Below are 22068 nucleotides of genomic sequence, written 5' to 3' on the forward strand. Positions count from 1 at the left end.
AATACATATACAGTAGTCACTGCCTGCTACTTCAGTAAGAGACCCTTGGGGAGTCCGTTTCTTAAATACTTGTCAAAATGTCCTCTGATCCCTCGTCCATCATTTTCCGTTGAAAACATGGAAAAGTTCTCGAAGAATGAAGATATTTCAAGACGGGAGATTCTATTGCATGAGTGTAGCCTCAAGCCTCAAATATCTCAGAGTAAATCACTTTCACTTTCCTTTTTTTCCTCCATCCCCATCAAAGTGAGGCTTCCCCAATGATAAAGAATCTGTCTGCAATGCAGGAGACACGGAAGATGCAGGTTTGATCCCTGGGTTGGGAAGATCCCCTGGAGAAGGAAATGGCAACCCACTCCAGCATTCTTGTTTGGGAAATCACAGGACAGGGGAACCTGTCGGGCTATAGTCCATGGGGTAGCAAAGAGTCAGACACGACTGACATGACTGAGCATGCATACATATCCTACATCTGCAGTTATTCTAGCTGTTTTTAAGCTCCCCAGAAGATTATAAAATCTCCCAGAAAGGTAAGCATCCATTCACATTGCTGAAGACTATGCTTTAATGGAGTAGGTTGAAAATCATTAAAAAGAAAAAAATACTCCAAACCCCTCCCTACCTGCCTCCTGTTGCCTCTCTCTCTGTTGTCACTTCTAAAGAGCATGAAATGTTCTAGTTGTGGACTAGTTGAGCTAGTCCTAGTTGGACTTCAGGTTTCATTACTTCTTCTTTGCTTGTTCCAGGAATACAGAATTGCTGTTAGTTTCTTGAACAAACATTGTCCTTTAATGCATCTCTAGTGTGTACTGCTCTTTTTTCTTTGTGGAATTCCCGGAGCTCATCTCCGCAGAGAAACTCATCAAGCATTAACTGAAGCATTTCCTTTCTTATAAACCCTTTCCTGACCCCCTGGGCAGGCGCAGATGCTTCATGTTCTTGATTCTTGATATATACCATATATAGATGTTTTATAATGTGCTGCAGTTGTTTTATTTACATGCCTATTTCTCCACTAGGGCAGATTTTCTATCTTTTTATCTCCATAGCCCTCTGTTTAGTGATGCCTGGCATTACTAAGTACTAAGTAAATATTATTGAATGAATGACTACTGTGTGATGGATTAATAAATGAATGAGCTTTTAAATAATAAGAATTCTGAGAAAATTTTTTTAAAAAGAAGTACTTATAAAATCAGTCCAGTTTTTTTATTACAAGAAACTTTCCTATGATGCAAGTGTTCTAATTAATATCATTGTTCTAATATAATTGTTCATGAAATTTTTAATGTTTTATTTTGTTTTAGCTATTTGATGGCATTGAGTGTGAATTTCCCATATTTTTCCTTTACATGATGATTGATGGTGAGTTTTTCTCCTGAAATTTAAACTGTAGGATATAAGTAGTTTAAAGAAGAGTGGAAATAAAGTATGACTCCTTTCAGCTAGCAAAATAGACTGCACTTAGTGATGTTAACTACTTTACATATTTATATGCTATTCTTCTGCTTTCTGAGTTAATGTTAAATCGTTTAGGGCTTTCCTAGTGGCTCAGATGGTGAAGACTGCCTGCAATGCAGGAAACCCGGGTTTGATCCCTGGGTTGGGAAGATCCCCTGGAGAACAAAATGGCAATCTACTCCAATATTCTTGCCTGGAAAATCCCACGAACAGAGGAGTCTGGAGAGCTGTACAGTCCATGGGGTCTCAAAGAGTCAGGCACAACTGAGTGACTGACACTTTCACTTTCACTTACCCTTCTGCTTTCTGAGATAATGTTAAATCATTTAAGGAATTTAAAAAATAATTGAAGTATTTTAAAAGTGATATAAATATATTTTCATCTTTACAAATAATTTTTATGCATAGGAATTATGAACAGTGCAATTTATGACGTTGTGAATGTCTGTCTATAATACTTATACTGAAGAACAGAAAAATTGCAATTAAAATTCAATTTTTAGTTCTAAATGCTAACATGATCTTCTAAAATCAGTGTCCCAGAAAACTATCATATATATTTATTTGCTTTACCTTTTTCCATTTTATTATTTACATATAAAATTACCAAAATAATTACAATTAAGGTAATTTTTCTAAGGCAGAATTTCTGTGGTGCTTATTGAGTTCAAATGCTATTGGATTTTATATTTTACATTTTAGGTGTTTTTAGAGGCAATCCCAAGCAAGTAAAAGAGTATCAGGATCTTCTGACTCCAGTACTTCATCACACCACAGAAGGTATAGTTAGGATGATTTCTCAAGAAATTCTTTCTAGCAATGTTTCCTTAATGTTCCTTTGAAGTGTATAAATGATTGCCTTTTAAACAGAACTATTTGTATTCAATTGAAAAAATGAATGGGACTGCAAATGGATTAGAATGAATCATCTCTTAACTTGTTATAATAAACTTGTTTTTTATAAAAGGAGCTCATTAGACAAAAGGTGGAGATGGAGATGAATTTTAAGAGGTCATGGCTATAGTTACTACCCAGTGGTTTGCCAGGTGCGCAGGGGTTCTTCATCTGTTACCTACCGTGAAACTCCTTCACTGTATGTAATATGATGATAATAAAAAATGACTAATTTTTATCCATGTCACCAGAAATGCTTTGTTCATGAATGCCACCCCCTTTAGAGGGCCACTTCGGGAGGCTCTGCTCGAGCCTAACAGGTCCTACCACTGCCAAGAGTATTTTGGCCTCCTCTTTGGAGATGTTTTCAGGGCTTTTTACACATTATTTTGAAATAAATGCCTGCCATAGTTCTAAAATGTCATCCTTTGAGGATGGGTTTACTATTTTAGAAATGGTCAGAAGGTCTAGGCTTATGAGTAATATATTGATTTCAGTTAAGCATCAGCAGGGACCATAAAGGAACATAAGTGATTTTTCTGTGTGACTCAAAAACTAATTCTAAAAAAAATTCCAAAGGAGAGGTTCCAGATATCTTTGGTGTTTGGACGGATTGGTGAAATAACAACATCTGGAACTTTAAAATTATGGTGTGTTGATTAAAAAAAAAAGGATGGCCTTGCAGATATGATGCACAAACTGGCAATCACAGCAGTAGGCCCCATTCCTGTCTTACATGAAGTTTATGATATTCTTTGGGGTTTTCCACAAATATCTTAGAGTCATTATATTATGTGCTCACCCTTTAAGATATTTATAAGGTTAAAGTAGTAAAATGATTATGGAAAACATTGAATTTCAAATAAATATTAATGTTAAAAACAAGTTATTTTTGTCTTTATGTTCCAAATAACCACTAGTCCAGTGTGAGACATAATGTAATGAATGTTGTAATGAATATATTTAAAATCCCTGAATCAGGTCTTTTAGTATTCAGTGAAAAATCATTGATGCATTGAGGTAATAGTTTGTGTATCACACTTAGGCTTCATCCTATTGAAAGAGTGATGTTGAAACTATGCTCTGTGTTTCTTAGACCTTTTTACTGGTTTTAGACAGAGGTATCACTGTTGATTGTTGCATGAATAGAGAAGCAAATTTTACAGAAATATATGCAGTCTTATTAGAAAAATTAAGTTCACTGTGGGCTGATGATACAAGAAGTCTTCTGAGGCACTATTAGAAAGTTGGTTTTCCTCCTGTTGATATCATCCACAGAGATTCTAGTCTTAAATTTCAGTTTCTACCAAAAGATGTTTTTAAATGGATTGGTCATGGGAGGAAGATGGATTTTTTTTCTGTGCAGTGATACTGAATGGTAGATAATGGGCTTAATGTTTAAAATGGGGATTTCTTTGCTCTCAGCAATTGCTCAGGGTTATAATTCTTCACTTAAGATTATATAGTATCTCATTTGTAAAGCTTCCACAGGCTAATCCTATTACAAATAGCTTCTTCTGTAGCTCTAAATAGTTGCATACTTTATATTTATTGATTCACTTAAAGGTGTTAAATGTTGTTAGAAGAGATTATGTACAACTTATGTTATAAGTTAGCTAACTTATATGCTGTTCAAATTAGTTTTAAAGTAAAGAAACTTTTCCCGCATTATTGACTGGGGATTTCTGAAAAGAGTCAAGTTTTCTTATATTCTATTGGACAACCTTTCTGTCTTTGAAAGGAAAATTCGGAGAGGACACTGATTTGTTATACTTTAAATACTTATTTTTTAAATTCCATAGGTTATCCTGTCATACCAAAGTACTATTATGTGCCAGCTGATTTTGTAGAGCATGAAAAAAGAAACCCTGGTAGTCAGAAGCGATTCCCTAGCAACTGTGGCCGTGATGGAAAACTATTTCTTTGGGGACAAGCCCTTTATATCATTGCAAAACTCCTGGGTAAGTGAAGAAGACTGGGAATTTTATTTTTTTCCCTTATTATCAAGATTTTAGAAATAAGTATGTCTTTGTTGGCATTTCTTTTGGATTTGGGTGGTGTTTCATGCTATTAAGAGGCCTTGAGGGAGTTGTTTTTTTTTAATTGGTGGAAAATTGCTTTACAATGTTGTGTTGGTTTCTGCTGTACAACACAAGTCAGTCATAATTATATATGGTGGCACTAGTGGAGAAGAACCTGCCTGCCAATGCAGGAGACATAACATGCAGATTGGATCCCTGGGTGGGGAAGATCCCCTGGAGGAGGGCGTGGCAACTCACACTAGTATTCTTGCCTGGAGAATTCCATGGACAGAGGAGCCTGGCGGTTTACAGTCCATGGGGTCACATAGAGTCAGACGCAAGTGAAGCAACTTAGCACACACACACCCCTCTCTCTTGAGCCTCCCTCCCCTCCCCCATCTCACCCCTTTAGGTCATCACAGAGGACCAAGCTGGGCTCCCTGTGTTGTATAGCAACTTCCCACTGTTTTACTCATGATAGTGTATCTATGTCAGTGCTGCTTTCTCAGTTTGTCATACTCTCACCTTCCTCTGCTATGTCCACAAGTCCATTAGCTCCTAGGTTCATCAGTACCATTTTTCTAGATTTCATATATACACATTAATATGCTTGTTTTTCTGACTTACTTCAGTCTGTATCAGAGGCTCTAGGTTCATCCATCTCACTACAACTGACTCAAATTTGTTCTTTTAAATGGCTGAGTAATATTCCATTGTACCACCTCCTCTTTATCCATTCATCTGTCGATGGACATCTAGGTTGCTTCCATGTCCTGACTAGTATAAATATTGCCGCACTAAAGAGTGGGGCACATGGGTCTTTTAGAATTGTGGTTTTCTCAGGATATATGCCCAGTACTGGGATTGCTGGGTCATATGGTAGATTTACTCCTAGTTTTTTAAGGAATTTTCGTACTGCTTTCTATAATGGCTGTGTCAGTTTACATTCCCACCAACGGTGCAGAAAGTTCCCTTTTCTTCACATCCTCTACAGCATTTATTCTCTGTGGGTTTTTTGTTTTTTGTTTTTTTGTTTTTGATGTTAGCCATTCTGACTGGTGTGAGGTGTTACTTCATTGTAATTTTGATTTGCATTTCTCTAATAATGGGTGATATTGAGCATCTTTTCATGTGTTTACTGGCCATCTGTATGTCTTCTTTGGAGACATGTCTGTTTATGTCTTCTGTCCATTTTGATTGGATTATTTGTTTTTCTGATATTCAGCTATATGAGCTAGCTGCTTATATATTTTTGAGATTAATCCTTTGCCACTTGCTTCATTTGCAATTATTTGCTCGAATTCTGTTGGTTGTCTTTTCATCTTGTGTATAGTTTCCTTTGCTGTGCAAAAGCTTTAAGTTTAATTAAGTCCCATTTGTTTATTTTTGTTTTTAATTCCATTAATCTAGGAGGTAGGTCAGAGAGAATCTTCTTGCCTATGTTTTCCTCTAAAAATAAAAGCAAAAGTTACTCAGTCATATCCAGCTCTTTGCAACCCCATGAACTGTACAGTCCATGGAATTCTCCAGGCCAGAATACCCAACCCAGTGATTGAACCCAGGTCTCCTGCATTGCAGGCAGGTTCTTTACCAGTTGAGCTACAAGGGAAGCCCAAGAATACTGGAGTGGGTAACCTATCCCTTCTCCAGCAGATCTTCCTGATCCATAAATTGAACCCAGGTCTCCTGCATTGCAGGTGGATTCTTTACCAAATGAGCTATCAGGGAAGACCTATATAGTTTCTGGCCTTGCATTTAAATCTTTAATCTATTTTGAGTTTATTTTTGTGTATGATGTTAGGAAGTGTTCTAATTTCATTCTTTTACATGTAGCTGTCCAGTTCTTCCAGCACCACTTATTGAAGAGGATGTCTTTTCTCCATTGTAAATTTTACTCATTTGTCAAAAATAAAATAGTCATAGGTGCATCAGTTTATCTCTATGCTTTCTGTCTTGTTTCATCGGTCTGTATTTCTGCATTTGTGCCAGCACCATACTGTCTTGATGACTATAGCTTTGTAGTATAGCTTGAAGTCAGAAAGGTTGATTCTTCCAGCTCTCTTTTTCTCCTTCAGGATTGCTTTGGCTATTCAGTCTTTTATGTTTCCATACAAATTGTGAATTTTTTTGTTCTAGTTCCATGAAAAATACCATTGGTAGTTTGATAGGGATTACATTGAATTTGTAGATTGCTTTGAGCAGCATAGTCATTTTGACAATATTGATTCTTCCAGTTCAAGAATATAGTATATCTCTCCATCTATTTGTATTGTCCTTGATTTCTTTCATCATTGTCTTATAGTGTCCTATATGTAGCTTTTTTTCTCCCCTGGTAGGTTTATTGTAGGTATTTGATTCTTTTTGTTGCAGTGGTGAATGGGATTATTTCCTGAATTTCTCTTTCTGACTTTTCATTCTTAGTGTATAGGAATGCAAGGGATTTCTGTGTATTAATTGTATATCCTGAAACTTTACTAAATTCATTGATTAGCTCTAGTAGTTTTTTGGTGACATTTTTTAGGGTTTTCTATGTATAGAAAAACATCTATACATGTATAAAAAATATGTTAAAAAATCTGTGTATAGATGTTTGTCATCTGCAAACAGTGAGAGTTTTACTTCTTCTTTTCCACTCTGGACTCCTTTTATATATTTTTCTTTGCTCAGTGCCTTGGCTAGGACTTCCAAAACTGTATTGAATAATAGTGGTGAGAGTGGGCACCCTTATCTTGTTCCTGATCTTAGAGATTAACCCTTTAACTTTTTCACCAGGGAGAATAATGTTTGCTGTGGGTTTGTTGTATATAGCCTTTATTAAGTTGAGGTAGGTTCCTTCTATGCCAATTTTCTGGAGAGTTTTTATTGTATATGAGTCTTCAATTTTGTTGAAAGATTTCTCTGCATCTATTGAGATGATCATATGGTTTTTATCTTTTAATTTGTTAATGTGGTATATCACAGTGATTGATTTGCATATATTGAAGAATCCTTATATCCCTGGAGTCAACCCCACTTTATCGTGGTGTATGATTCTTTTAATGTGTTGTTGGATTCTGTTTGCTAGAACTTTGTTGAGGATTTTTGTATGTATATTCATCAGTGATACTGGCATGTACTTTTCTTTTTTTGTGAAATCTTTGTCTGGTTTTGGTATCAGGGTGACGGTGGCCTTATAGAATGAGTTTGGGAGTTTTCATCTTGGAGTTTCTTATCATGTAAAAGTATATTAATGTGTCTATTGTGCTGAATGATGATGGACAGTTTCTGGGAAGAAAATCAAATAGGTGTGTAGGTACCACTATGATCATTTAGGTGCTGCATTCAGCTTACTGTATAGGTTCCTAGCAGAAGGCTATGGACACTTTTAGTCTCTTTTGTAAATGTAGTACAATTCTGACTTAGTATAACAACCATGCTTGGTCATAGCTTTATCATAGCTATGGTCATCCACTTTGCAAAAGAAATCAGGTATATCAACGTTCTCTTCTTTCCAATAAATACATGTTGGCAATTTACTCGGTAAGGGGGAGCCATAATGGGGCCATTATTCATAATCTTTTGAAGAATTATTTTTCAGCTTATCCTAAAACTTCAGCCTAAGTGTCTTTGGACACACTGAAATGAAGGTTAATTTCATGAACACAAAAAAGCTTTATACATCTTCCTGTGCCATTCCTTGATAAAATTTTTAACGTTATTAGTGTTTCCATTAAAAAGGTTATCATATTAGTCAGAATTCTTTTATGGCAAACAGTCTATGAAGCAGGTTGATTGTAAATACTATACTTGCACTAAAAGAAATGCTTACTGTGTGAAATACTGTTATTGTCTTTGCTGTTCTTAGCATTACTGCCTAAAACCTGAATTTCTTGGTGCTGTAAGAGTAATCATCTTGGTTTCTTTTTTTACATTCCACTAGGGGAAAATATTTCAAAGTCCAGATTCCCGATTTAAGCTTTACACAAATGATATATTGAAGAAAGAAATGGCAACCCACTTCTGTATTCTTGCCTTGGAAATCCCACAGGCAGGGGAGCCTGGTCGACTACTGTCCATGGGATTACAAAGAGTCGGACATGACTTAGTGACTGAGCGTGCATGCAAAAAATGGTATATAGGAGCAAACAGAAGCTAACCAAAGAAGAGAATATTAAGTTATTGCTGTTTTCAGTTTGCTCATTTCCTAACTGTATTTTCTGGGTCTCCATATTTACTTAATGCTAATTTAAGAGCCTGTTGAAAAATGCTTTTCTCTAAAGGGACAGTTCTTTGATAAGGAATTGATATTATTTATACAGATTTTGCTTTGAGTTTCTGAAAGGAAAAAAAAAATCTATATATGAAGTAGTTTTCTTGAAATCAAGTTGCTAAGGTTGTCTCTAGTTAGAATTTTATTTCCATCTTATTATTGTGAATACAAAGAAGCCTTGTTGATATTAAGCTAAATAAAATGTATTTTAGAAGAGGAATAATAAACCTAAGACAAGAATTTTAACATCAGAATCATAAGTTTCTGTATACTATACTTGGAAATTACAAGTGAGCATGATGAAATTTTCCTGTGAGTGTGAGATTGAAAACTGGTACCTGGGCTATAATTTGAGATCTACACTGCCTTCATCCTGCTTTTTGCTCTATATTCAGCCTGGGATTGATACAGCTAGAAAGATTGCTGTTTGAGCAGAGTCTCAGGATAAAAGTAAGAAGGCTAATTAATTGGGAATATAGAATCGACCATACTCTACATAAGCAGATTGAGCTTTAAAAATAAAGAGGATTTATTAATCAGTAAAAAAAAATTGGACTTTTGTTATTCCAAAATACATGTATTAAATGTAGACAGGTTTTGAATGGAGATAGCATTTTCTTCTGTTAAGATCAGAGTGAACAGAAATAGTCCAGGTCATACCTTCATCTCTGTTCCATGACCATTTTGAAAAAGAAAATCTTTTAAAAAGTAGTCAATTTCTCTTTTTCCTGCTGTGCTTGTAAAAAGGCAGTAGAGAACCTGCAAAAGGTGTGTTGCAAACTATGAAACCACATTCTTATCTCCTGCTTAAAAAAAGAGAGATGCTGTATGTTAATTAGCACTTTGACCTAGCTCTGTGTCATCTCATTAACAACTCACTGGTTAAAATGAATAACATCTCGGAAGACTAAATCATTTAGTTGCTCTTGACTAATCATTTAGTATTCTTGCGCCCTCCCTAAGAACCATCCAGTTTCTATGGATGTTAAGATCCCAGCCACCACATTTACGAACAAAGTCTTATTTATTCACTAAAGGACCCTCAGTTGGATATCTGCTTAACAGTATTTTATGGGCAGTTAATTGGAATTACATGGAAATAATAGAACATAAACCTTTAAAAATATTCTATAGTATATGGCTTTCACTAATTCAGGTGAAATTTAATATTTTGCTCTATGTATACCTTAATGATGGAGAAGGAAATGGCTACCCACTCTAGTACTCTTGCCTGGAAAATTCCATGCATGGAGGAGCCTGGTAGGCTACAGTCCATGGGTTTGCAAAGAGTCGGACACAACTGAGCGACTTCACTTTCTTTCTTTCTGTAGTTCCTTGTGGAGAGGGAAATGGCAACCCACTCCAGTGTTCTTGCCTGGAGAATCCCATGGACGGAGGGGCCTGGTGAGCTACAGTCTGTGGGGTTGCAGAGAGTTGGACACAACTAAGCAACTAGCACACACATACCTTAATGAATAATATACAACAAAGCTATGTGACTTTTATTTCACTGTTAGAGCAGAAAGACTCAGTATGCTATTTCCTGGCCCAAGACCTGAACTACCCACTGTGTTCTTAGAAAATAGTTAATTATTACAGTAATTTTTTTATCTTCAGAAAATTTAGACACTTAGAAAATCAATGTTTGCTGTGAAATAGGTAAATAAACCACAAACATGTTATTTTAAACCAAATAAAATGTAATTTCAGATATAACATTTTTTTTTGTCAGTGTTAAAATGTTTCTTTTTTCTTTTTTTTTTTTTTTAGTTTTTTTTATTTTTAAAATTTTAAAATCTTTAATTTTTACATGCGTTCCCAATCAAAAAATGGGCCAAAGATCTAAATAGACATTTCTCCAAAGAAGACATACGGATGGCTAACAAACACATGAAAAGATGCTCAACATCACTCGTTATTAGAGAAATGCAAATCAAAACAACAATGAGGTACCACTTCACACCAGTCAGAATGGCTGCGATCCAAAAATCTGCAAGCAATAAATGCTGGAGAGGTGAACCCTCCTACACTGTTGGTGGGAATGCAAACTAGTACAGCCACTATGGAGAACAGTGTGAAGATTCCTTAAAAAATTGCAAATAGAACTACCTTATGACCCAGATATAACATTTAACTTGTCTTAGAATAAAATGATCATTAGTTATACCTTAAATTTTTGTTTATATGTGAAAGTTTAGAAAATGTTCATGTGAGTCTGTAGAAAGCCATGTACTTTTTTGAGTTTTTTGCATAAATAACCTTAAGAATATTTATCACATAAAAGTCATTTGAAAATCATGATCTTTAGATTGAAATTTTTTTGAGGTTAAACTAGAGTAATGTAAGATAACATACAGTTAATAATAACTTTAAAACTTCCCCAATACCATTATTTAACTTTAATATATTTTCTTATTCAATATTTTTTAAAGAGAAACTAACATATCAGTTGTTTAGCTTTGAAAAAAAAGCCTGACCTCCAGACTTGAGCTTGTGGTTTTAATAAATAATAGCCCCCCTCCCCTTATCCACGAGTATACATTCTATGACCCACCCCCCTGTAGATACCTGAAACCATGGATAGTACCAAATCCTATATGTACTATGTTTTTTTATGTATACATAGCTATGATAAAGTCTAATGTATAAGTTAAGCATAGTAAGAGGTTAGCAACAATAGCTAATGATACAAAAAGAATAATTTTATAAGTTAATAATTTATAATAGTATACTGCAATAAAAGTTATGGAATGTGGTCTTCCTCAAAGAAAATCCTTATTATACTGTACGTACAGCTCTTCTTGTGATAATATGAGATGATAAGATATCTACATGATGAAATGAGGTAAGGTGAATGATGTAGGTCTTATGACATAGCATTAGTTTTCTCTTGACCTTTTGAGAAGATGTCAGAAGTGGGATCATCTGCTTCTGGGAATCCTGGATCATGGAGCCTTGACAATGTTGATGGTCCAATGTCAGGAGCAGACCATGTCCATAATTAGAGATCTTGGGATGATTGGGGCTACCAGGTAGGAGAAGGACTGTCCTAGATTTTGTCATGCTATTCAGGACACAGGCACAGGATTTAAACATTGTCTGTGCACATGCATGCTAAGTTGTTTCAGTTGTGTCCAACTACTGTGTGCGACCCTTTGGACCATAGCCCATCAGGCTCCTCTGTCCATGGGATTCTCCAGGGAGTGGGTTGCCATGCCCTCCACCAAGGGATCTTCCCAACCCAGAGATGGAACCCGCATCTCTTAACCTCTCCTGCCTTGGCAGACGGGTTCTTTACCACTAGTGTCACCTGGGAAGGGAAGCCCTATGAATTGTTTATTTCTGGAATTTTGCATTTATTATTTTTGGACTGTGATTGACCACAGGTAACTGAAACTGCAGAAAGTGAAACTGTAGATTAGGGGACTACTATATACGCAACTAACTTTTTTTACCCTTTACATCAGGCATTCATAGTGATGACCTCATTTAGGTACTACTGTAAGATCCCAAATCATAAATATTAGAGCTTTTACATACTTTATAAATTAAGATAGGTGAACAGAAGAATTTTTAGGATAGATGCTTTGAAAACATTAATAAAAATCAAGAGTTAAAACAGGCATGTTCTTTGATTATAATTAAATTACTGAGCTCTTTAATTAACTATTGTTTTTTCTGCAATGCATGCAAAGTCCTAAAATGTTGAGTGAAAAATTTTTTTGAGTTTCACAAAGGATTCTTTTCTTTTGAGGAGGGGTGTTAATTTCCTGAAAGTGTTAACAGACTTTTAAAATGATGAAATAAACAAAGCAGTATTTTAAAATATCTAAAATGTTATGTGCATATACAGTTCCCAAACTAATTCTTGGGTTCCTAAAGTTCTTTAGTAAGTCATTTTTTGGAACTCAATTCATTTTCCAGCAGAAACTATACTTTAAATGATTTGTAACACCCACCAAACTTTTAACCATGTGATACTGATTATTTCTCTGACATTACTATGTTTTTCATCCACTTCTTCCTCCCCCTAGCTTCACTTCCTTCTTTCCTTTTCTTTATGTTTTTCTTGAACTGTAGTGGAAAGATCAAGAGTTTGGGGGCCATGAATTTAGGAAGTAGACAGTTTAGGATCTGGAAAGAAGTTCTACCACTTACTGCTTAAGTGTCTTGAATTTTCTTATCTTCTTGATCATCAGTTTCTTTATTTTGTTTTAAGGATTGATAAGAAAATATACTGAAGCATTTACTGTGGGACAAATACATACTTAAATGATTCTTCTACTTCTGTCCTTCTTTCTACCCTCCTTCCTCCTTTCAGCCACCATTTGGAAAATAGTACTTGTGAAAATATGTTTCATAGTTCTTGTTAAACAGGCAACTAAGGATGCATATGGGCTCTCTTTATAGGTACTCTGATAGTCACAGAACATCACAAGAAGAAAATGCATCCTTAGATGCTTCTTAACTATTCATCTACTCAGTGAACCAGCTGATATTTATAGAGGCCTTCTCCCTGCTAGTCATTGTGATTGATACACAGTAGCTTTACAACAAGAATCAAATGTGACAACCTAGGAAATATTTCTTTGTCTCTGAGGGCAGGTTAGTTATTCTGATAAACTGCTTATTCTAATCCCAATGTCTGTAACTAAGACAAGTCCATTTGTATTTGATTTTATTCATGATATTTCTTGACCAATTGACCTCAAATATAAAAACCACATTTTAAGCCTAGAAATCTGTTTCAAGTTAGTGATCAAGTGCCCCCTAGTGTGCGTGTGGACATAAGAAACTGAGTTCTTGATTTTCATTGATCTGTTGAAATTCAAATACAGTTGACACCTTGCTCAGTGTAACCCACAGTTTGGTTAGTGATAAAGATAAAGAGATAAAAATATATAGGTTTATTTTTACATTGTTGCTAAGAGCTTTCCCAGCTATCACCCTCCAGGAAACTTCAAGCAGAAAGACATCAATTTCTTAGCACTTTTGCTCTTTTTCATGGTATCCATGAGATTGCTAGTGACCTAAAGTAAGATTTCTGTGCAGTAGGCATCACTAACATCTTGAAAGTACATGTAATAGAGTTTTGCTTTAAAAGTTGCATCTTGAAAGATTTTTCTTCCATGACTTTCTTAAAACTAAAATTTTTACTTGAATTGCTACTAGAGCTAGAAAAATTGTATACAAGTTTTTGATCCTACCCTTGAATATATTAGTAAAATTGAACATGAAGTCAGTGATGCCTCAAGCCTGAGAAGACTCTATGTATATATTGTCAGACTGTTGCCCTGAAATAATACTACCTTAAAATCTGTCATAGTCTGTGCTCTTCCCTTTACAAATATTATCCTAAGTAATCCTCCTGTCTTCTCTATGAGATGGGTATTATATGCTGTAACTGAAGCTCAGAAGAATTTAGCAGCTCACCCAAGGTTATGCAGCCCATGACTGACAAACTGTTGACTTGTGCAGAAGTCTCCATGGTGATGTGTCACATTATAACCTTTGTGGCATTAAGTGTGCTCATTAAAAGTAAAAATTTTGCTAGCATATTAAGATACTGATTTGTATCCTGTTTTTATTTGCATGCTGATGGTTAAAAACATATTTCTCAGTCATTTCTGTGTCCTCTGAGTTACCTAGTTATTTACTTTGCTCATTTAACCTTGGTTTTATAGTTTTTATCATCAGTCTGTGTGAATATTTTATATATTAGGTATACTAAACCTCTCAGTATTTTCCTAGTTTGCCCTTAAACTTTGCTTGTGCTGTTGTTGTTTTTGTTTTAATAAATATTTATTTATTTATTTGGCTGCACTGGGTCTTAGTTGCAGCGTTTGAGATCTAGTTCCCTATGCTGTGCTTAGTCTCTCAGTTGTGTCCGACTCTTTGCAACCCTATGGACTGTAGCCCACCAGGCTCCTCTGTCCATGGCCAGAGATCAAATCCAGGCCCCCTGCATTGGAAGCTTGGAGTCTTAGCCACTGGACCATCAGGAAGTCCCCAACTTGTGCTGTTTTTTGATGAAGTAAATTTAAAATCTTATGTATTAGATCCCTGTTAATTGAGTTAAGAACATTATATAAATTTGGGATTTTTTGGTATAATGTATAAGATTAAGGATCTACATTTTCCTTTTTTTCATAGCTCATTTCTTAATATATGAATTGCTAATATGTATCACTGTAACTAAGGATTTTTTTCTTTTTACCCTCAACAATTATTGTTTGAGATAAACCAAGGGTATATTTCATAAACCTTTTCTGTGTATAAAAATGTAGATATTAATGAACCTAATATGTCTTCTAAAGGTTTAAAAACAGCTGTCCCTATTTATATTAATAGAAATACTTGATTCTGTGAGATTTGGTACTGTATTGTCAAATGTAAAAGGCATTGCTCTTTTATCCTTGTTTCTTTTTTTAAAATGTTCTGTAGTTGGGCAGGTGTGAGGTCTTTCAGGGATCTTACCAGAAAACCAGTGCCATAGTTGGAGCAATGAGGAGCTCTATTTTTGCCTCCTGAATGATAAAAATCAATGCAGTAGGGTTGTTGCAGGAAGGGGGACCCCTTCCAGGGCCCTAAACTGGGCTCTTGTCTAACACTCAGAAATGAATTGTCCAAGGAGACACATGTGCTGACAGAGCAAGAGATTTTATTGGGAAAGGGCACCCGGGTGGAGAGCAGTAGGGTAAGGGAACCCAGGAGAACTACTCTTCAGCGTGACTCACAGTCTTGGGTTTTATGGTGATGGGTTAGTTTCCAGGTGGTCTTTGGCCAATCATTCTAATTCAAAGTCTTTCCTGGTGGTGCATGCATCGCTCAGCCAAGATGAATGCTAGTGAGAGGCATTCTGGAAAGTGGACAGACACGCGGTGTCTCCTTTTGACCTTTCCCGAACTTTTCCAGTTGGTGGTGGCTAATTAGTTCGGTATTCCTTACCAGGATCTCCTGTCATCAAATAACTCATGCAAATGGTTACTATAGGGCCTGGCCAGGGTGGGCGGTTTCAGTCAGTGTGCTTCCCCTAACAGGGTGGGGAGGAATGTCTTTTAACTTGATCTTTTAAGTATTTATCACTTTTACCATTTGGAAATTAATGATTATGGCAATTAATGTATCCAGATTTGTTAAGCCACCAATTTATTATTTTGTTTAATAAATCTCTTGAGTGCCTACCAGATGCCGGTGCTGTGCTAGGTAGTGTGGTATAGATATGAATAAGAATCATACAGCCTGTGGGTTATAGATGAACAGGTGGTATAAACTGGTACATGAAACTAGATATACAGGTATAGTACAAAAAGAGAAATGAGAAGGAAATGCAAAGAAATAAGCTTTTTCAAGATTTGGTTGTCTGTTTGATTCATATCACTGTTAATAAATTAGCACTTATGCTTTCCAAGGATATAAGATTTCTTAATTTATCTGTCATCATTTATAAATAACAAAATAATAAAGATACAATTCATTTCTATAGGATGACAGTGAAACATTAATTATGTAAAATGCTTGTTGGTAATGAAAATTTTTTCACATCTCAGTGATCAGACAAATAAGAAGGGGAAATAATATGCTACTATTTAGAATATCACTGTATTAATCAACCCTGCAGCATAAACTAAACTAATATTAATAAATTGAAATTACATGCCGTATTTGCCATAATCAAGCCCATGTTGACTTGGTTTAAATTGCAAAAGTATATTTTCTTCAGAGAGAATATCCTATAATACACTCCCTGATTGGGGTAGGAAAAGGATGACATATCAAGGCCTAAATTTTTTTATTCTTTCCACCTCTTGGTTATCTTTTCCATTGTATAGGATATCAGTGTTCTTAAAGGGCAAGATTAATATGTGGTCAGGAAACTCTGAAGAGACTATTATGTTTGAATCAAAATTCTGTCATTTTCTAGCCATGTGCCAGTTGCTTAACCACTCAATGCCTCTATTTTGCCATCTGTAAGATAGGGGCATATTGAGGATTAATGTATGTGAAATGCTTAAACAATGCCAGGAATGGAGTAAGCGCAAAATGATGCTGTGGCTGCTGTTGCAGAGGCAACAGTGGCTGTGGTGGCTTCTATGGCTGTTCTGCTGCTGTTTCTCCTCCTTTTTCTTATTATTCTATTATTTTCATTTTTATCACTATGAAAAATATCTTCCAAGAGTTTATAAAGACACCTTTGTTTTTTGTCTATTAAATAACATTGTACATGTACCCTGAAATTGCCCCAGGATAGAAATACAGTGAGAAACAGTCCCAAAGCTGTAAAGAATTTACTATCATTTTTGTGGTTGACTCCCTCCTGTTTTTCAGAATTATTCACTGCCTAAAAACAGTACCTAAAAAGCTATGGTAGATGGGCTGTAATCTTTTTTAAGTAAATATTATGCTTGGATAAATATGTATAAAACTCAGCCTGTTTTTATTATATCCTTTTACTTTTTATTGGGGTATATTACTTTTTATTGGGGTATATTGGGGTATGATTAACAATGTTGTGATAGTTTCAGGTGAACAGCAAAGGGACTCAGCTGTACATATACATGTATCCACTCTCCCCCAAACCCCCCTGCCATCCAGGCTACCACATAACAACCTGTTTTTATATAATCAACATAGAACTGAAGATCAAAATGAAATGAGCACATTTTCATAGCTTCATTGCAGTAAAAATAAACACCTCTGCTGACTCATTTTAGGAGAAGTTGGATTCTTTTTTTTGATTTATTATTCAGTTAACTTTCACATGTCTGAGCATAACAAACTTTAAGATATGCTAATTGCTGGGTCAGAGAGTATGCTTGCTTTAAATCTGCATACATACTGCCAACTTGCACACCAAAGAGGTTATTCAGAATTAAATTTGAGGATCCTACCCCCTACACTGCTCCTTCCCAGCATAGTCACCTCCAGGCCCTCAGAGAATCCATGCTACAGAGAGCCTCAGGTGTCAGTGGGTCTCTCTGAGGTACATTAGAGCAGAAAACAGCAGAGAACACTGACTTAGTACCTTCTTCCCACCCCCACCCCCCCAAACACACTAAATTGTCTTTCTTGTTGTATCTTTGTATTTTATCCAGCGTTACCACAAGGAACTAAAACATGAAAAGAGCTTCCATATTTATAATATAACAGCAGCCAAAGACATTGCCCTTATGCTGGTCAGTGCCCCCTAAAAAATGCTCCATCTCAGAAACGTCTTTTAGAATTTAGTGTTAGGAAACACTGTCTTCCCTCAAGGATCTAGTTTTCTTCCTGAGACTGCAAATGCATGATTTTTAGAACAACTTTACTGAGTTAACATTACAAACATTACGCCTATTTAAAGATTACATTTCAGTTGTGTTTAGCATATCCACAAAGCTGTGCAACCATGCATGCTAAGTCACTTCAGTCGTGTTCGATTCTTTGCGACCCCATGGACTGTAGCCCGCTATCTGCTAAAGAAGGGAGGTCTACCCACTCCAGTATTTTTGGGCTTCTCTTGTGGCTCAGCTGGTAAAAAATCCACCTGCAATGTGGGAGACCTGGGTTTTATCCCTGGGTTGGGAAGATCCCCTGGAGAAGGGAAAGGCTACCCACTCCAGTATCCTGGCCTGGAAAATTCCAGGGATTGTATAGTCCATGGGGTCAAAAAGAGTCAGACATGACTGAACGACTTTCACTTTCAGGCTCCTCTGTTCCTGGGATACCCTAGGCAAAGATATTGGAGTGGGTTGCCATTTCCTCCTCCAAGGGATCTTCCCAACCCAGAGATCGAACCCAAGGCTCTTATGTCTCCTGCATTGGCAGGCAGGTTCTTTACCATTGGAGCTAGCTGGGGCAGGATAGGGGGTGCAACCATAACCACAATCAATTCTCGAACATTTTCATCACCCCTCGTAAAAAAGCCTATACCCTTTATCAATCACTCCCCACCTTACCTTTAAACACTTCATCTTTCCACCAGCATTAGACAATCATTAGTCTACTTTAGACCCCACGTCCAAGGTAAGAGAAACCCAAGTAAGATGGTAGGTATTATAAGAGGGCATCAGAGGGCAGACACACAAAAACCATAATCACAGAAAACTAGTCAATCTAATCACACTAGGACCACAGCCTTGTCTAACTCAGTGAAACTAAGCCATGCCCGTGGGGCCACCCAAGATGGGCGGATCATGATGGAGAGGTCTGACAGAATGTGGTCCACTGGAGAAGGGAATGGCAAACCACTTCAGTATTCCTGCCTTGAGAACCCCATGAACAGTACGAAAAGGCAAAATGATAAGATACTGAAAGAGGAACTCCCCGGGTCAGTAGGTACCAAATATGCTACTAGAGATCAGTGGAGAAATAACTCCAAAAAGAATGAAGGGATGGAGCCAAAGCAAAAACAACACCCAGCTATGGATGTGACTGGTGATAGAAGCAAGGTCGGATGCTGTAAAGAGCTATACTGCATAGGAACCTGGGATGTCAGGTCCATGAGTCAAGGCAAATTGGAAGTGGTCAAACGGGAGATGGCAAGAGTGAACGTCGACATTCTAGGAATCAGCGAACTAAAATGGACTGGAATGGGTGAATTTAACTCAGATGACCATTATATCTACTACTGCGGGCAGGAATCCCTTAGAAGAAATGGAGTAGCCATCATGGTCAACAACAGAGTCTGAAATGCTAAGTAGTTGGATACAGTCTCAAAAACGACAGAATGATCTCTGTTCGTTTCCAAGGCAAACCATTCAATAGCACAGTAATTCAAGTCTACGCCCCAACCAGTAACACTGAAGAAGCTGAAGTTGAATGATTCTATGAAGACCTACAAGACCTTTTAGAACTAACACCCAAAAAAAGATGTCCTTTTCATTCTAGGGAACTGGAATGCAAAAGTAGGAAGTCAAGAAACACATGGAGTAACTGGCAAATTTGGCCTTGGAATATGGAATGAAGCAGGGCAAAGGCTAATAGAGTTTTGCCAAGAGAACTCACTGTTCATAGCAAACACCCTCTTCCAACAACACCAGAGAAGACTCTACACATGGACGTCACCAGATGGTCAACACTGAAATCAGATTGATTATATTCTCTGCAGCCAAAGATGGAGAGGCTCTATACAGTCAGCAAAAACAAGACTGGGAGCTGACTGTGGCTCACATCATGAACTCCTTATTGCCAAATTCAGACTGAAATTGAGAAAATAGGGAAAACCACTAGACCATTCAGGTATGACCTAAATCAAATCCCTTATGATTATACAGTGGAAGTGAGAAATAGATTTAAGGGCCAAGATGTGATAGATAGAGTGCCTGATGAACTATGGAATGAGGTTCATGACATTGTACAGGAGACAGGGATCAAGACCATCCCCATGGAAAAGAAATGCAAAAAGGCAAAATGGCTGTCTGGGAGGTCTTACAAATAGCTGTGAAAAGAAGAGAAGTGAAAAGCCAAGGAGAAAAGGAAAGATATAAGCATCTGAATGCAGAGTTCCAAAGAATAGCAAGAAGAAATAAGAAAGCCTTCTTTGGCGATCAATGCGAAGAAATAGAGGAAAAGAAGAGAATGGGAAAGACTAGAGATCTCTTCAAGAAGATTGGAGATACCAAGGGAACATTTCATGCAAAGATGGGCTCGATAAAGGACAGAAATGATATGGACCTAACAGAAGCAGAAGAGATTAAGAAGAGGTAGCAGGAATACACGGAAGAACTGTACAAAAAAGATCTTTACGACCAAGATAATCACAATGGTGTGATCACTGACCTAGAGCCAGACATCCTGGAATGTGAAGTCAAGTGGGCCTTAGAAAGCATCACTATGAACAAAGCTAGTGGAGGTGATGGCATTCCAGTTGAGCTATTTCAAATCCTGAAAGATGATGCTGTGAAAGTGCTGCACTCAATATGCCAGCAAATTTGGAAAACTCAGCAGTGGCCACAGGACTGGAAAAGGTCAGTTTTCATTCCGATTCCAAAGAAAGGCAATGCCAAGAATGCTCAAACTACTGCACTATTGAACTCATCTCACATGCTAGTAAAATAATGCTCAAAATTCTCCAAGCCAGGCTTCAGCAATACGTGAACCGTGAACTTCCAGATGTTCAAGTTGGTTTTAGAAAAGGCAGAGGAACCAGAGATCAAATTGCCAACATCTGTTGGATCATCAAAAATGCAAAAAAGTCCCAGAAAAACATCTATTTCTGCTTTATTGACTGTGCCAAAGCCTTTGACTGTGTGGGTCACAATAAAATGTGGAAAATTCTGAAAGAGATGGGAATACCAGACTACCTGACCTGCCTCTTGAGAAACCTATATACAGGTCAGGAAGCAACAGTTAGAACTGGACATGGAACAACAGACTGGTTCCAAGTAGGAAAAGGAGTATGTCAAGGCTGTATATTGTCACCCTGCTTATTTAACTTATATGCAGAGTACATCATGAGAAACGCTGAGTTGGAAGAAGCACAAGTTGGAATCAAGATTGCTGGGAGAAATATCAATAACCTCAGATAGGCAGATGACACCACCCTTATGACAGAAAGTGAAGAGGAACTAAAAAGCCTCTTGATGAAAGTGAAAGTTGAGAGTGAAATACTTGGCTTAAAGCTCAACATTCAGAAAACGAAGATCATGGCATCTGGTCCCATCACTTCATGGGAAATAGATGGGGAAACAGTGTCAGACTTTATTTTTCTGGGCTCCAAAATCACTGCAGAAGGTGACTGAAGCCATGTAATTAAAAGACGCTTACTCCTTGCAAGAAAAGTTATGACCAACCTAGATAGCATATTGAAAAGCAGAGATACTACTTTGCCAACAAAGGTCCATCTAGTCAAGGCTATGGTTTTTATAGTGGTCATGTATGGATGTGAGAGTTGGACTGTGAAGAAGGCTGAGCGCCGAAGAATTGATGCTTTTGAACTGCGGTGTTGGAGAAGAGTCCTGAGAGTCCCTTGCACTGCAAGGAGATCCAACCATTCCATTCTAAAGGAGATCAGCCCTGGGATTTCTTTGGAGGGAATGATGCTAAAGCTGAAACTCCCGTACTTTTCTACCTCATGGAAGAGTTGACTCATTGGAAAAGACTCTGATGTTGGGAGGGATTGGGGGCAGAAGGAGAAGGGGATAACAGAGGATGAGATGTCTGGAGGGCATCATGGACTTGATGGCCATGAGTCTGAGTGAAATCCGGGTGTTGGTGATGGACAGGGAGGCCTGGCGTGCTGCGATTCATGGGGTCGCAAAGAGTCGGACACGACTGAGCGACTGAACTGAACTGAACTGAACTAGTCTACTTTATAGATTTGCCTATTCTGGACATTTTATATATACCTCAAATCATATAATAAATCATATAATAAACTAACCAAACTGATCACATGGATCACAGCCTTGTCTAACTGATTGAACTATGAGCCATGCACTGTTGGGCCACCCAAGTTGGACA

At 37.0% G+C, this 22068-nt stretch overlaps 1 protein-coding gene across 7 annotated transcripts in view; it reads left to right on the forward strand.

Moving 5' to 3' along the window:
* The window catches only part of PHKB (phosphorylase kinase regulatory subunit beta), a 236778-nt gene that overhangs the window by 110661 nt on the left and 104049 nt on the right, over positions 1–22068 (forward strand). For all 7 annotated transcript variants that reach the window (XM_060398304.1, XM_042231578.1, XM_060398307.1 and 4 more), the window contains 3 exons: positions 1308–1365; positions 2164–2241; positions 4158–4316. In XM_060398304.1, coding sequence (XP_060254287.1) covers positions 1308–1365; positions 2164–2241; positions 4158–4316 — 295 coding nt within the window. The remainder of the gene's footprint in view (positions 1–1307; positions 1366–2163; positions 2242–4157; positions 4317–22068) is intronic.

Source organism: Ovis aries, chromosome 14 (assembly GCF_016772045.2).
Source record: "Ovis aries strain OAR_USU_Benz2616 breed Rambouillet chromosome 14, ARS-UI_Ramb_v3.0, whole genome shotgun sequence".
NCBI lineage: Eukaryota > Metazoa > Chordata > Mammalia > Artiodactyla > Bovidae > Ovis > Ovis aries.